Genomic DNA, 18,362 nt, shown 5'->3' with positions numbered 1-18,362 from the left:
TAAATGGAAGCGTATGAAATAATGAATCTGATGACAAACAAATTAAAACAGATTAAACCAATAGTTGAATCATGACATTTCTCTAACCAAGAAGAACGCCACGCTGAATATAAAAACGTCTTTCATCCAAGATGTCCAGTGAGACGAAAAAGAAGTAAGCAAACTGCCACATAAAGCAAGATTATATGAAGTCAGGAAAAAATTGGGAATAGAATTCCAAAGATAAGTTGTTGGAAAGAACTGACTTCCTCAAAGTCATCGTGGGCACATGTGACCAGCCAAGTTTTACTGGCGGGTGAATAACCCAAGCTCATCAGAACAGTACAATGGAACCTAAAGGGCGGGGGGGAGGTTAACAAGTGTGAGACTTATATTTACAGTTTCATTTAGGCATAGATTAAATTCCTTTTGAGTTTATTAAAGAGATCACGCAGACATAAAAGTAGGTTTATTCATTTTATAAAAAAATTAGGAACCTTTTGTCTATGGGAAAAAGATTGTCATGCTGGCAGCCATCCTTACGAAATTAAGTTAATGCCTCAGTCATCGAAAATGGCTTTGTTCCCACCTTACAGGTGCTGGCATAAGCCAGCTGAATTCTCAACAACGGAGGATGAAAGCTCACTGTTAAGGTCGGCGATTGCTCTATCTCCCTGCAAGACACGATTCATTCCAATGCCACTTTATGGGTTGACCTGGACTTTGGATGTCCAATGAAACCGTAACTACGGGTGGGGTTGGGTAGGCCGTGGTTGCCATGCCTTTCGGTATTTACAAAATAAGGAAAGGCTAAACCCGTCTGATGAGCCCTTTGGCATAATATGTTTGCGGTGTTAACTTTACCTTCGACTAGTGCCAAATTTGGGTTTAAATGGTGCCTTGGATATTTGGCACTAAGCCTGTTCGGTTATTTGTGCAAAGACCTAAAATGGTGTCACTTCTTAAGAGACATTCAAGAATTAATTACAGATAAGAACTAAGTTTAAAGGTAACTGCCGCACCCGCTTCATTCAGTTTATACAGTTTCATTTTCAATCCTTCTAATGATTGCTTTTTCTTGCATTCTGTCGTTCTCTCTTGAGTGCAGAGGTAATCACTCGCTGATGGCTGAATTCTTTTATCTGAAAATGGTTGTATTATGGTTGTATTAATCAAGTTAAAAAAAATACCTTTGATGTCAGCGAAGATGCTTCGAGACGTTATGTGAAAATAAGGTATGGGTCATTCCTAGAGTTATTCCCCTTGATTGTCTTTTTTTTTCTAAGCCATGTTCCTCTCTGGCTTTACTGAGCGAGGTAGTGCCGAAAGACGAGAGTAGAATGGTTGTAATGTATTCTTTTTTTATGATGAAAGTATTCGACCATCAGCAAGCGTTTACCTTTCCACTGAAGACAGAACGACATATATATATAGGAGAGTTACTGGAGGAATGCATTTACTCTGAGAAAGCAATCATTAGAATGACTGAAAACTATATAATGCAGTACTTACCTTCAACTGCTTACCCAAAAGAGGATCTTCTCCCTAGGTAAGAACTACGTTATTCAAAAACTAAACCAGGGAGATGCAGATGAAAATGAATACTGAACGGCAATGTTAAAAAAAAAAAAAACTAACACTGGTCACAATGGCGACTTAAAGTTAGCCGACAATGAAAAATGTCCGGAAAGTACATTATGTATATATATATATACATATACATACATATATATGTATATATATTTGCAACATAACCTACATGCATGTATAATGCATAATAGATATACAGTATATTTTATCTTTATGACTGAGAAGAAAACTGAGTATATAACGCTTATCATCTTTCTAAAAGCATAAAAGCAGTGCTTGTGGTGGTCGTAAAAATACGATATTTAACAGGTATTTTGTGGCTGTACATTAGAGTGAAATAAAAGCCTTTAATAATTCAGGGTCTTTCACCATTTTAGCAATATTTGATTGACTGATTAGCAAATTTCGGCGACTTCGTCTCATAAGTACTAAACAAAGTATTAGTTAATTTTTTTTTAAACTTGCAACACTTTATCATGATTTAAGGACTTTATTTAAGATTTTCTGTTATTCTTCTCTTCTTATGCATAACGCAAATGTGTAGTAGATTGCTTGTAATATCCATCTCTCTCTATACAATGAAATAAATTGTACAGTATAGTGTATTAGTCATTCATATAGTATCGCATTCTTTTACTTGTAAGCGTGACCATTACTGACGATACGGACGCGCGCGCGCGCACACACACACACACCACACACACACACTTGCATCAGGGCACTTTTCTTAGAAGTAAGTTTTAGCATCAAGTCCAACACACGACGCGAAATAGTAAGCATGAATCAAGGTACACTGAGAGCTAAAAATGAAAAATAACAGAACACTTTTTTTGCTATCAAATTAATATAAACTTCAGAAACATGAAAAAGAAACTACTTAACCGTCCTTTCCTTTGAAGTTAGAAAGAGGATCTTCAGTGGCAGACCCTTCAGGATACATGAAGGAAAAGCCAATGTCTCCGAAGGTCTAAGCGACAGCTTGATTAGTACAAGCAGTCATGGGTCACAATGCGGCATGCGAGGCAGTGAAATAATACTTTTTTTTTATTATGCCTGTTTACTTTATATTTTTTTTATTCCTCTTGTTTTTCTCAGAATCTAACGACAGAGCATTAAGTGTAGGCAACAACACCACATGTTTCCGTACAGTGATCGCATCTCTTTACCTTCAACTAGCAAGAATTCCCATCCCGCTTATTCCTATTTACTGTCTCGATCAATCGCGTGCGTGTAATTGCGTGTGGGCGCGCCGGGATGGAAAATTGAATGAAAGTCAATATTGAAAGAGCAAGCGACACCAAAAGTTAATTGGTACCCGAGAAGATGCTCGTTTCCGTGGGTCAACACTTGCTCTTGCCCTCACTCGGGATGATTGGGAGTATTAACGTCCACCTAGTGTTTTCCTGACTCGTTGGGAATAACACTCGTTTGAGGCTTTCCGTATCTACCGTATCTACTTTACTGTATAACGGTCTTTTACCCAGCGCAGAGCGTTAAGATGAATTTGAATGACCTATATCGCATCGATGTGGAAATATGTTTGTAAGCGCATAAACTTCTGAATACTATGGCAATGCTATGTGTAATATGAAATTTAAATAAGACAATTCAAATCTGCGTATCAGAGAAGAACTTCAGTAGCAATGTTTATATATATAATGTATATATCAATCTATACATTATATATATATATATATATATATATATATATATATATATATATATATATATATATATATATATATATATATATATATATATATATATATATATACTTAAAATGGATGCCTCGAGAGGGCGTTAATCTTTAGTTTTCCTGCTTGTCTTCACCCTCTACCACTACGTAAATGCTATAATAGATTTTCCGAGGATGCCGACCAACCAATCCCTTGGTCAACCTCTCTCTACCTTTGTCTGCATTACGTAAAAGGATAAGTAAGTGGAAATTCAAACATGTATGAAATAAATAAGGCGAAATTGAATCCTGGTAAAAAGAATGAAACTAATCAAGAAAAGAAGGGCCTGCAATAAAACTGTCCTGAGACCCAAGCGAGGATTCTTGACATCGATGTGAAAGTAAGGCTAGTCGAAATATGACAATTGCAGCGCTCTTGACAAGTGTGCTAAATGACGACATTAAATATGCTTTTCAAAAAGTCTGAAAACTTAACTTGCCATAGCCTTTCCCTTACTACAATCCGTCCCACATGAAAGAAAAATGTATCAACAAAAAACATATATAGAAAAATATATGTAGGCTAGACTGTATTCGATATTCTGCGAATATCTTGATCGCAGTCGTACTCCCACTTTTGAAACATGGATAGAGAAAGCAAGTCCCAGTCGGTCCTTTCTCCCCATAAGAGCAACTCTCTCTCTCTCTCTTGAGTGTTTTTATATAAAGTTATAAAAACAAACCACATTAATCATGCAATAACTTGACTAAATTCTTGAAGTAAAACCTCGTTCTTATTTCTATGCGTGTAAATAAATCTTCAGGAAAAGTTCTACAAGGAGTTTATATTAAAAAGTAAAGTTCTCTCTCTCTCTCTCTCTCTCTCTCTCTCTCTCTCTCTCTCTCTCTCTCATATCTCTCTCTCTCTCTCTCTCTATATATATATATATTCATATATATATATATATATATATATATATATATATATATATATATATATATATATATAAATATATATCACACCACACAAATAAATCCGCAACCTACACGCAAAACACCGCACCCCATTAAAGGGCGCTCAAGCGAAACATTCCAAGAAAGGGGAAGAAGAGTTTCAACATAAATTCGGCGCTATTCACCGGGTCCTTGGGACTTTGCTTCAATAACCCAACACCAGCAAATTCTCCAGGGAGGAGTGGAAGTATTGTGAGTTCAAGAAGACGATGGGAAATTGGCACAGAAACGAGGTATTTGGTGAGTAGGAAAGGCTTGACATTCGAGTAGGCACTAACAGGGCAAAACGTGGTCTGCTGAGTGTATCCATAGCGAAATAGCATCTATTTTGGTAATATGGCTGGCATTATTTTTGTCTACTTTTATTTCTGAAAGCATTAAATTACCTTTCGTTAATCTATGTCATGACAAGGTATCGCAAAAAAGTAACTGGCCAACATCGCATAAGCCTTGATGACTGGTGAGGTTTCCGAAAAGAGAGGGGATTTCCTGGAAAAAGATGGTTGTTAACAATTTTCCTTTCACTTTAAGTATATAATTCGATTATAACCATGAAATATGAATCTAATGCGACGTCCCATTTCTTAATCTAAGAAATAAGTTCTCCAACTAATCCTTTAGTAAGGTAATAACCGAATAAATGCATCAATAAATAATTTAAGATTAGGGTGCAAAGTACGACGACGTACGAGTGAAGAGATCTCCAACGAATCAAAACAGCAGTCTTGAAACGGGACGAATTTCCCAGGTAGCTGACGCATTTCTATGAGAAAAAAAAATACTTTATGATCTGCCCAAGGAAAACCGATTATTCACAAATAACACTGAATATTAATCCCTCCAAATTCAGATTCTCATCACGAGTTTTTGATGCCTGGCTTTCACTGAAGTAACCTTCAAATGGACTTAGTCTTTCTTTTTGTTGGTTTCATAACAAGAACACCTGTAAAAAACGTCAACTAAAAATGTCATCTTCATGATATTACATGAATGTCCTTTATAACGATGTATGTTTCTTGCTAAATCCTTCGTTTCCCCATACCCGGTTGATAAAAAGGTAACAAATATACTTCTCACTCTTAGGCTGCATTGTTAATTACACCGAAATTTTTCGTGCTGCTAATTTTATAATCATCTAAATTCAATTTCAGTCAAATTGTCTAATACTCGAGTTTTGCCCAAGAATACTCAACAACAGGCTTGTCATTTTCAACATTAGAAAGAAAGAAAACAGCGACTACGATTAAGGGTTAAGTTGAGATGGTGTTATCCTAAGGAACTTCTTGTCTTGAGTAACAAGACAAAAACAAATCTGACGTACTGGAAAATAATTATCTGAAACAAATCAATAAACATATTTCATATAATTATTTCAACACTAATGACATCACCTGAGCTTTGCATTAAACTGCAGGAAAACACATTACGCACCTTGCACTTATAATGTCTTACTAATAGCACATATTACACATCATACAAGCCCAATACATCCATTACAATGAAACCTCACATTTTTTAGTTTTCTGTAAATGAAAACTGTTGTGCCGGCTTTCTCTGTCCGTCCGCACTTTTTTCTGTCCGCATTTTTTATGTCCGCCCTCAGATCCTAAAAACTACTGAGGCTAGAGGGCTGCAAATTGGTAGGGTGATCATCCACCCTCAAATCATCAAACATACCAGATTGCAGCCCTCTAGCCTCAGTAGTTTTTTTGTATTTTAATTTAAGGTTAAAATTAGCCATAATCGTGCTTCTGGCAACGATATAGGATAGGCCACCACCGGCCGTGATTAAATTGTCATGCGCCGCGGATCACACAGCATTATACCGAGACCACCGAAAGATAGATCCATTTTCGGTGGCCTTGATTACACGAAGTAGCGGCTGTACAAAAACTCGATTGCGCCGAAGAAACTTCGGCGCTATTTTACTTGTTTTTTGTTAAAAAGGAAAACGCTGACTCTACCCTTGGTAAAAGAGAAGGTCCATCACCAAGCGAGAGCAAAAGGATCTCTCCCCGACGACCCCCACCCCCTACCTGCCAGCGCCTCCCCTGCACCACATAGCCCTCACAACAGAAGATCGGGTGGCGTATAGTCAGTCAGTTTGACACTGGCAGTGGAGCCAAGAAGTGCCACCGGGACTTTCGCATCACATTAGATGAAAAAGGGCTTGCTGACGTAAGTCATTTCTAAAGGTTTAGTTGTTTAAATTACATAACGTACCGTATATGAAATTACGCTTGCTAGAGTGCTAGTAATCGCATGCATAATACATGTGGAAACAGATAAACATACCTGAAAGATACAAATAAACTGTAAAACACAAATTTTAATGTTTTATCTGTATAATTGCAAACACATTTAAATTCACTCACATACACACATACGTATACATGTATGTAAGTATGTATATGTGTACGTACGTATAAACCACTATAATTTAAATGGTGAACATTGTACCTTAGAAATAACTTACACTCAAAGGGAATTACAACTGTTAAGTGCTTTAAGTGTAGGTTATTTCCAATGTGAAGTGAATTCGATATTAAACGATACTTGTGGGTTACCACTGATTAATATAAAAATCACGCACGTTTAAATAGCATATATATATATATATATATATATATATATATATATATATATATATATATATACCTATATATATATTATATATATATACATATATATATATATATATATATATATATATATATATATATATATATATATATATATATATATATATATATATATATATATATATATATATATATATATATATATATATACACACACACACACACACACACACACATATATATATATATATATATATATAAAATGTTGAACTGTCTTTAAGCTCCTGTACAGTAAACTTCCATAACGTTAGCCACTTCATATACCTACACAGGAAGCTCATCAGCAACGTATCGAACCCTCTTGTGTTTCCTGGATATTAGGATCCTTCCTTTATAATACCTCTTTCTTGCTATATATCGAACACTTTCTAAGTCTCTCTCTCTCTCTCTCTCTCTCTCATCACTTCTGAATTACACATTTTTTTTTATCCAACCTACAATCCCTCATGCTTTCAACATGACCAAACCATCTCCATCTCATAGCACTATGGTCCCTAACCTTTTTGTCAGTATCTCCACATTTCTCACCCTTTCAATTCTCCTTATGCCATCAATCACTAAAAAGTGAGTTCAACTTGACATTTTTAACATATGTCCTTTCGTTTAAATTAACAACAACACTTCACTTCCATAAAGGAGAATTGGTTAAACAATCTTTTCCTATATATTCCCACATTAGACATGCCATTGTATTCATAATAATTATATTGCTTAATTATAGCAGAAAAACAAATGCCCGGCATATTTTATTTCCAGAGCATTTTTGGAATGCATATTTGTTTTGGTCATTTAGTCAGATCATTAGATAACCTAGGTTAGCTTATTTGAAAAAATTTGGTTAATCCGGACAATCGGCAAATGCAGACCTTGTAAGGTCTCCCCTAACCCCTAATTAGTCTACATAAGAGAGGTTTTACTTATTTATTCATATATATATATATATATATATATATATATATATATATATATATATATATATATATATATATATATATATATATATATATATAAAGAGGAAAATCAACACTCTGGTCACTGCAACATTATACTTAAGCTTGTAAGTCGTGGATGAATCCCTGTGCAAGAAACTTCCCCAACAATATTCGTTTTGCATACCTACACATAAGGCTCATCCGCAGTATGTAAAAACCTCTATGCACACTGGCGCATTCAATCTACCTTCCCTAAAATTTTGCACCTTCTGCTTATTAGGGCTCTTCCTTACCATTAACTCTCTCAAGCCATCTAGCCAGCTCTACTTAGGTTATCTCTCCTACTCCCTCTTAAGATTTCCGAATTATCAGCCCTAACCTTTTCAGTTTTTCTTCAGATGACCAACCATACTGCTTCAAAGCTGACTTTCACCTAACTAACCTTTTTCTCAGTTCTATATACTTCCATGTTTATCTCCTATTTCTCACCCTTTCAGTTCACCTGTGAACTACAAAATCACTTCACCTATACATCTACTCTTCACTCCGCCCATGAATAGCTATGGAGACTTAACACACCCCTGCCTCACAGACCCACTTTTACACCAAACCATCCACTCTTTCGTCTACATATTTGAACTCATTTTGCTTCCGCCATTAAACGTCAATCACTCTCAACGACTTACCTTTTATATAACACATTCTCAACACTGCGTATCTATTGATTCTGTCACGAGCTTTTTCCAGATTCATGTATGCCACAATAGATTTATCCTTTTACCACACTTTCTTTCTTGCATTAATCCACACCGTTTTTTCTCCTATCAATCATTCTCTCGTCAGTTTTATTTTCAGTGAAAATCCTACCATACAACTACTGTGGTACACAAAGTAATGTTATGCCCACATATATAATTCTTACAGTCTTTTCAGTCACCATTATCTTGATACAATGGAACAATTATTCCTCTCATCCATTTCTTTGTAAACTTTTCCTCATCCAGACACACCTTACAAACCCTGGTCTGTCACTCAATCAAACTATCTCCACCTTCCTGCAGCACCTCACTGGTTACTGCAGCAACTCTTGGTGTCATTTCATTCTCCAGCCTATTAATTCCCTTCCTTATATCCTCGTCCTTGCATCGGCAATAGTCACTCCCACGAGGCTATTTAAAATTACGCTGACCCTTTCCATTCTTGCAACATTCAACTCCGCCTCCCTTCCATCTGCCAAATTCAAGAAATCTGAAAAATACTCACTACATTGAACGAAGGCTTTATTCACTTCAGACAGCATCCCTTCATTTGCGTATTTCACCCTGAGATAAATTTGCCAATTACCCTTTCTCTCTGCACTTACTTTCTTGTAGAATATCACAGCATTCCCCTTAAAATTCTCGCTGACCTTCTCCCCCTGTTTTCTATCACTTGCCTTCTTCTTTCTAGCCTTTTATCTCCATCCATCCTCCGTTATATCTGTATTTCCTTAAGTGTACTGTATATATGGGTTTTCATTTATCTTGAGTGTCTATAGACGTTCACGTTTTTGTGTACATAAGAACTTAATTTAATATGCAGTGTTACTAACTTTATACTATATAGCAATAACAATATCATCATACATATTAGCAATAACTACAGCTAAATACAATGTATATCATCAAAATACTGTGTACATACATACACTCAACACCATAAAAGAAAGAGATAGAATTATCAAAATGTTCTTTACCTATTTCTTTTACTGAAAGGTTCGTCATTAAACTTATGAAAATAGATGAGTAAAGAAAGGAAGAAACCCTTGTGTGTGTCCTGTCCTATCCTTGACACCAAAAGTCACGACAACCGTTAATTGGTGCCGTGGCCAAACAATATAAAAAGCGAAATGGATGCAGTGTTGCAACAAATTAACTTGCAAAGCCTCACGATGAGGCGGTGCGATCCCTGATCTTTTTTGTGAGTGTATTTTTTCGTTCTTTATGGCTTAAAACGCTGGGTTATAATGAATTTTGGAAAAAACGAAAACATTTCGACGTAATGTCTTTCCCATTAAACGTCACTAGACAGCGATTTGAAATTTGTATGTAAACTGCATCAAAGGCTTTATCTACCCATTTCTATATTGAAGATTGTTTAAAAATCTTTTAAACCTACTGAAATTTTGAACTGTATATGTAATGTCGTTAAGTAATTGTTTTACGGTTTATTTCCATGTAAAAAAGTTTGCTAAAAACCTATTTCTTTTACTTTTCATTAATAACCTTCATGAAAACTATCATTCAAAAAATTCATTACTTATTATCTACTGATTATTTATCTATCAAAAAATAACCTACTTCAGTTCCCTCTCATCGATACGTTGAAGGACTCTTTCTCTCTCTCTCTCTCTCTCTCTCTCTCTCTCTCTCTCTCTCTCTCTCTCTCTCTCTCTCTCTCTCTCTCTCAGTCGGCGTCAGTGAAACAGGTAATAGCGGCACAAAACTCTACGGTCAATTTCTTGCTCAGTCTCATTTTATACCAATTTCGTTCATTCGCCCAGCGGGTCTGACAAAAGTCAAGTGAAACCTTTATTAGCTCAAGTTTGGATCATTTTCCCTCCAGCTTACCCTCTCAATTTAGATGATTGTTTGGTTAACTTATTTATTGACAATTTACTTATTATCACTTATGTATTTGTTATTTCCATCTGTTCTGGAGTTACACTTGACACCTGTAGACTGCTTTTCTATTATCATCTCTTATCCAGAATAGAAAAAAAAACTCACGTGTAATAAATCTCAAGACCACTGAATTTAGAATGAAAATTTCAAATAAGCAGTGTAAATTAAGGCAAGTACACTGTAGATAAAGGTAGTTCAATGATACAGTAGCACTGGACGTGCAATTACAAGGTCAATAGTTCGATTCCAGGTTGCCCCCATGTGAATCTCTAGCTCACGTAAATTTATCATATATCCCTTTTTCCCTTATAAGATGAGCTTCGAGGTGGATTTTAAGTTGCTATTCTCTTTTCTAACCACTAAAAAAAGTAACATAATACAATTTATATCTAAACTTTAACCTTTCATCAACCCATCAATTAAAAACAAATATGATCACACAACCTTGTTGTACCCTTTCTGTGAACAGAGGTTTCCTCTTCCATACCAGGTAGGCAGCTTAATGCACTTCCTCACTAATACTCTACTAATAAGGACTTGGATCTCGCAAGACAGATAAGCGAGTCAGCTTCTGCACCGCCATCATAACATCTTACCCAACCATTATGCATCCTAATCGTGAGCCGCGTTTCTGTGGGAAAGACAGAGTTTTCTCTTTAAACGCAGCTGTCATCTTAATAGTTGCAATGTTGAAATTACTGGTGTTCCTTCTTTATATATATATATATATATATATATATATATATATATATATATATATATATATATATATATATATATATATATATATATATATATATATATATATATCATCCACTCTCAGGTCTACACATTCTGACACAAGCTCTTTTAATTACACTCAACATTTTATCTTCTATATTTATCTTCTATACCATGTACCTTTACCATCCTCCATGTTGCCTTATTACTGATTCTGCCATATGCTTTTCTAAGCCCATTTATGTTACATACAGTTTTTCTCTTTACTTTTGAACTTCTTATGTAAATGATTCAAAACAAAAAATCTATAACAAACTTCCTTGTCTATACCCACACTGTTCTCTTTTCATTAATCCTTCTGTCATCTTTCATATCTTCCCTGTCAAAATTGCAAGAAACAACTCCCCTTTGTACTAACCAATAATAAGCCCCTGTAAATTTTAGTCTCCTCTATCGCCTTTACCTTTATACAATGGAAATTTCATTACTGTCCCTCATTCCTCTGGACTCTTTCCCTCATTCAAATTACACTTCCGAATCCTGGCCAGTCACTCAATCACATTAATACCACTATACCACATCATTCCACTTGTATTACCATAAACCCTTGGTATCTTTCTGTCGTTTGGTTTCTTAATTGTCCTCTTTGCTTCCTTAACAGTCACTCCCACAAACTTTCTCAAACTTTCACTGACTCTTTTCCTTCTTATGGCAATCAGCCCTTCGTCTCTTACACTATTTTATATATTCAACACACTCTCAAGATACTCACTCCATCGACCACTCCACTGTATCTTGGATTCTGAGATCCATTTGTTCGTTAAACTTCTCCCTGCATTTACTTCCCTGTAGAACTTCTTATTCTCCCTCACGTTCTTGCCAACATTTTCCCCTCTCTTTATATCACTTGCCTTCTTTTTCGCTCTCTCACTTTCTCCTCCACTTGAGCATGACCTCTTTCGCCATGCAATTGCACCAGAAAATTTCCCCTTTTCCTTCACTAAATATTTCCTTTCCTCACCTACAATTTGAGTGTTTTATTTCTCCCTCTTACCTTCCAATAACCAAAGACTTCACGATGTCCTTATGACTCCAAAAATACGCGAACAAAGAGAAGCACAAATATTTCTCTGTCCTTCACTTCCCTAATAAGGGCTGGTTCCAGGCGAAAAACGAGGCATACATCACTGCCACCCTTCATCCTTTAACGGCTACTTCGAGAATTGACTCCCTGTGCAGAAAAGTTAAATATCACCCACCTGATAGCCCCTCAGGAGGGCTCACCGGCATATGGTAGACCATCCTTATACTTGTCTCTGTCCGCCTCTTCTCTGTTTATTCTCAGAGCATCTCATGCAAACACCCTGCTTGTCCAGTCGTTTGTACAGCAAACCAAACGAACAAACTTTAGTCCATATTTTTCCTTTCTTTTAGCTTCAAGGCAACTCTTCTCGTTCGCTAAACACTTCAATGAAATTCGCTTGAACAAATTTTGTGATCTTTACAACATAAACATTAACTTATTTTGGATTTACCTTCTGGCTAATATTGCTGTATTTTTTGATGTGCATTTAATGGTCACAAAACTCAGGTAAAACAGACTTGGCTAAACACTGCATCCATACACTTCCACTCTGGACTAATATTTTTCATCTTAAATAACTATGGACCCTGGAAAATTCTGGTTCGTTTATTGCTTCAACTGCTCGGTTTATTCATTCGACCTTTATTGGCAACAGACCTAAATACCCGTATGAGTTAACTGATTCTATTTTCCAGTTCTCCAAACCAGCTTACATTATATGAGAATCCTATCTTTTTTATATACTAATATGTAACCTTACGCACAATGATATTCACTTCTGATAAAAATAAAACAAAAAACTTCGAGTACTTTTATTACTGTCTGCAACTTACCGAAAATGAACCATGCCGTCTACCTTAAACTGTTACTCACTTCTTACAAAATTGCACCTACAGCCTCAATTCCTTTCCTAATTTCCTTCATCCCATTATTATGCTAAGTAAAACCGTATGCCCATTGCCTCACCAGTCACTCATACACGATTCACTTTCATCAGAGAAACTTTGTCATGATGCTTTTCCAGCAAGATTTCCAAAACGCATTTACCGTATGACTTCTCTATGTCACTTACAAACCTTACCCTTAAATCCTTTCTTTGTAAATATTACAGTAGCACTTCCAGAAGAAAACTATTCATACCACACAATCCTAGCTTTCATTCATACCATTCTTCCCAGATTACACTTCTTTATCAGTAAGGATTTTGTTTTCAATCAGGAGCGTATTACACAAACTACTGAACATGCTTTTAAAAAATAAGCAAGTCTAGAAACCATTATGACTTGAGCATTTTCTACCAGTATTATTCCGTGTGAAAGGAGACAGTTAATTAATGGTACACTACTATAGGTGTTTGATCAAACCAACCTTGCATATCATTACAATTAACTGTAACTGAAACACATGCAGTAAGGGGCTTATACACACACACACACACACACACAAAAGATATTCACACACATAAAAGATATTCATATATATATATATATATATATATATATATATATATATATATATATATATATATATATATATATACTGTATATATCTGTATATGTGTGCATGTGTTTTTAGGAGAAAATTAAAAACATCGGTAACAAAAAACTTTTTTGAGACAACCGCTAAAAATGAATGTAGTATAAAAAAAAATAATACTATAATTAATGTGGTAAAGATACCATTCCAGCTCTCCTAATTTCCTCCTCCCATTTCACTGCCTATTCTTCAGACCTCGACTCTTTGAACCCTGACTTTTCTATCGCGTTCATTTGTGAGCGCAGCGTCGTTCCCCGAGTATTTACAGTCGCTTGATGGAATGGCTCCCTAGACTCCCTCGCTAATGGACCTCTCTCCCCCGACAGCTCAAGAGAACAATGGTAAGGTGCTACCCCCTCCTGGGATTCTTCATGGTCTTTAGCTCGACATGCCCGGGTATATCTTCCTCGGCAGTGGGTAAGACTCTCCGAGCACCGTTGATTCGAAAACACAGTAAACAAGTTTGGATACCGCAGTGGCCCATTACAAAACAGGAAGTAGGCAGGGTGTGTTAATGACAGCAGGGAGACAGGAAATACTTAAGAGATTCTAATTCCCCAGCATTTGTCTGCCTTTGATGGAAAGAATATTGTTCTTGTTATCTAGTCATTGTGACGGGTATTGTTTAGATAAAACGAAAATGGCCACCTAAAAAAGCAATTCTGTTATCGCTTACCCTTTGGGTGGCGAATGCTTCTTAGCTTTCTTGTAAAACCTATATAACTGTACGAATTTTCAAAGATGAAATACTGCATATACTTGATCACATGTTTTCCAGTATGAATTCCCTCAAGTCTCTTCACTAAATACCACACACAAACGAATTCATTTCCTCTTATTAGCTTTGCAAATCATTCAGTACGGATACAGATCCTAAATATTTCAGAGAATAAGTGCTGAATTTCCACTCGACCAATCAGTCATCAACCACGAGCCATCAGAACTAATTTAGTCAGTCATTCATCCATTTATTCAGTAACTTCCAAAACTTTCCAGATACGAAGGAAGTCTCCCAGTCTTGGGTATCTCTGTGGCTTCGACGGTATGACGCCGACCTGGAAATCCTGAAACGAGAGAGTGCGCTTGCACTCTGGAGTAACCTCCTTTATCCGAGTTGCCGAACGTCGGTGGTCCTCCAGAACCAGCACGCATTGATGGTGAGTTGCTTTCGTTACTTAAGAGCGAATTCTGAAAGCTGGGTAATTTCTCTACCTTTTCCTCATAGTCGCATCATCTAGTTTCTACGTACTGGGGCGTTTTGCAGTTTATGAATAAAAGTAACATCATTATTTGCTTTATAACACCTTACAATTTTTGCTCAAACATCTACTCGTAGTTAGCTAGATTCAACTATTGCAAGTTTGGAATTTGTTGGTAAATATTGCAACTGGCGATGCTAAAACAAATCGAGTATTCCCCGTTTTTCTTTAGCATATGAAGTAGTTATGTTTGCTTTGAAAAAGGCAAGAGTTTCTTTATGATTGACTTACTATAATTGAAAAAATTCGAAATATAATTTTAACTTACATCAGCCAGTCATATACAGAACCATAACTCCTTCCTTCAGAGGATGTGGTAGTCATAATAGTAAAGGACAACTTCAGTCGAAAACGAAAAAGTACTAGACGAAAGACAAAGAGAAACAATTCAGGCATCTTTAAAGACGCAAGAGTCACTTCAACCGGCTCACAAAAATACCAGACAAATCGATATGGATCACACCTTATCCAAACAAAAGATCCCCAGGGAAAATACAAAATCTTCAGACTGATATAACAGTAGCAATGATGAAACGAGAAATGACGACATTCGTTTGATATCCATATTTCACATTAACTCAAGATAAGTAATGGCAAGTATTCAAGCAGATTACAAGTAACTATTATACCTGTAAAGGATGCCATCACTTCAGGAGAATGGTTCTTGATCTTGAAGCCCGATAAGAAAGCAGATTCACAACAGATCCGACATTTCAAATTAACTTATTCAAAATCCTGTAACTTCCACAAAAAATCTAACGTATCCTTTGGTCCTGCGACAGTAACTTACTACTACTTTATCTGGATTGAAAAGTGATTCCAAACAGATTCTTACGTAACAAAAATGGATATGAAAAAGGACACATAAGAAGATGTTATTACTGTTTATTTAAAGACTTCATGTTCCAAAACATATAAAAAATCAAAATTTATGCTGAAGAAAAAAAAAGCAATTCCATATTCTAATAAAGATACTTTTAACATTTTATTTGAAATAATCAATGAAGAAGGAGGTAATACTTATACACACTGAGCATTACAGTGCACAAAAAGTGTTTGATAATTCAAACACATGAATATTAATTGATAAACTTATAAGGTCCAATCATGTCAAGTGTCAATAAAGTATAACAATTAGTACACCTAAAAACAATATTTGTAATGTAAATACAGTAAACATGGAACTCTTTGAATACATGGCGTCAAGTTCAGTCTCGAATAGAAAGAATACGAAGAAAAATATGTAAGGAAATTTTGAGATAAATATATAACAGAAACTTCAGTAACAAATATAATATAATCAAGTAAATACATGTACCTACGTAGAGTTAAGCATGAAAAGTAATATCATCACATAGCAAAAAAGTTTAGGAGAAAGGGGGTGAGAAAAGGTTACATTTCGAAATATATATATATATATATATATATATATATATATATATATATATATATATATATATATATATATATATATATATATATATATATATATATATATATATATATGACTTACAAGCACACAGGGAAAGAGCGAGTCAAGGCAAGAAGTGTTCCATTTCACAAACATAAACACTTTGAACAAATCACATCATTGTACCCATATCTCGAAATCACAGACCACAGTAATCAAAGAGTGATCGTCACGATCATCATCACTTTTCCTTTTGATCGTCGTCGTCATTGTCGAGGTCCCAGTCTATCTGAGACCATTTCAGCCCCCGTCGAAGGCGACGCTGCTGTGGAGGACTGTTTCTGCGGCCGCCGTTGGGGGCTGCGTCTTCCCCAGGGGTAGTCTGATCCAAGGTCTGGCCTCGGGCGTCTGTCGTCGAGTTGACGGTGCTCGTCTGTTTTTGAGGAAAAATGTGATTAGGAGTTTGATAGACAGCTATGATTTCAAGTTATTTCATCTGTCAGCTGTAAAAGTTTATGGTTTGATCTTATCAATGCTGTGATTCGGTTAAAGATTATAAGTAACTACTTTGTTGAACTAAAGATCTTTACACTAAAATAAGATCCCATCTGAAAAATAAGAGCAGCTCACCCAATCCCGCTTCTCTCTCTCTCTCTCTTTCTCTCTCTCTCTCATTGTGGAAAATACATATCTTCCGCTCTATGTGATCTTCACTCCCTTATTTTGACAAAATTTGGGAATTTTTTTTTTCTCTATACCTCGGAAAAATAAGCTCAGGCCTGAAGAGGTTAAAAGTCTTGAATCTTTGCTTTCGAAAAATTTCGCCTTTCAAAAAAATATTCTCACGCACATTTATAACGGATGAATGTAAGAAATAATTTCAGTGGCAAAAGTTTTTAAAAGTTTCGGCACGAAATGCGTTCTAATGACTGTCAAAACTCCGTATCAGCGTGGTGTCACATAAATGTTCTGAGAGAAAGCTAAAAAGTGAAGCTGGCATATTCGTAATCTCCGAAATACATTAATCCAGATCAAAATCTCAAATGTATAATAAACGACTTTGTTATCTTAAAAACATGCAGATTATATTAAACAGGATAATAAAAAAAAAAAAAGAGTCCATTAAGGCGCTGGCATAAGGACTGACTGTTTTGTATGTACACAAAGAATAATCACGTTCCGATAAATACGGGAGACAAAGTGGACCTTTTGCGTAGTTTTTAAGGGCATGTTGGTATAATAATACCCAGTTGTTTTTTTTTAGAGAGAAAAACACAATTTTTAGCTTTCGGTTCTTCTGACGAAGGTGGCTGGAGCCTTAGAAAACTAAGGAATTGTGTATTGTTTAAAGGCATCAAAACTACCGCGTCTAAAGATTCTGATGATAAAATAACAAAATTTACTAAAAAAGAGCAACGTAAATCAATCCCTTTACGAACGACATCTTATAAAATGAATATACTGATCCCAAATTTCTTATGCAACACTTGTTCAATGGACACCTCAAAAGAAAAATTAGCCTTGAGCATGCACCCTTCCAGCCAATTTGAAGCTCGAATGCATCTAAACAGGCAGTCTCAACCTGAAGATGTTATTTGTAAAATGACAGAACTCGTACAGGAAGACCCAACTCCAATTTACTGTACATACAAAAAGTCATTCAAGCCAACGAAATTTATATGGACACAGATTTCTGAACTTGTTCAGTTGGTAAGGCTTAGAAATGTGAACGATTTTTCAAAAGTTAGTAACTGATAGCAATATAGACATTCATAGTCTTCACATAAGTTTAAGTTCAAGTTGAAGAGAGAGTGAGAACTGGAGATTACTTGAGAACTTTGTTCACTGCATTTATAA

The 18,362-nt window shown here is 35.7% G+C and overlaps 1 protein-coding gene and 1 long non-coding RNA gene across 2 annotated transcripts in view; one reads left to right on the top strand and one right to left on the bottom strand.

Annotated features, from left to right (window-relative positions):
* The first annotated feature begins 6,368 nt into the window (after window positions 1–6,368).
* On the top strand, window positions 6,369–15,057 carry LOC136835134 (uncharacterized). Its single transcript, XR_010851989.1, has 3 exons — window positions 6,369–6,436; window positions 14,162–14,252; window positions 14,832–15,057. It is a non-coding gene; the product is annotated as an uncharacterized lncRNA (long non-coding RNA).
* A 1,533-nt stretch (window positions 15,058–16,590) lies between these two features.
* Window positions 16,591–18,362, bottom strand: part of LOC136835488 (uncharacterized) — a 3,083-nt gene continuing 1,311 nt past the window's right edge. The window contains exon 3 of the mRNA XM_067099059.1: window positions 16,591–16,938. Coding sequence (XP_066955160.1) covers window positions 16,747–16,938 — 192 coding nt within the window. The 3' untranslated portion in view covers window positions 16,591–16,746. The remainder of the gene's footprint in view (window positions 16,939–18,362) is intronic.

Source organism: Macrobrachium rosenbergii, chromosome 55 (genome assembly GCF_040412425.1).
Source record: "Macrobrachium rosenbergii isolate ZJJX-2024 chromosome 55, ASM4041242v1, whole genome shotgun sequence".
Taxonomy (NCBI): domain Eukaryota; kingdom Metazoa; phylum Arthropoda; class Malacostraca; order Decapoda; family Palaemonidae; genus Macrobrachium; species Macrobrachium rosenbergii.
The sequence above is the reverse complement of the archived record's forward strand: the minus strand, read 5'-3'. Positions and strand labels throughout refer to the sequence as shown.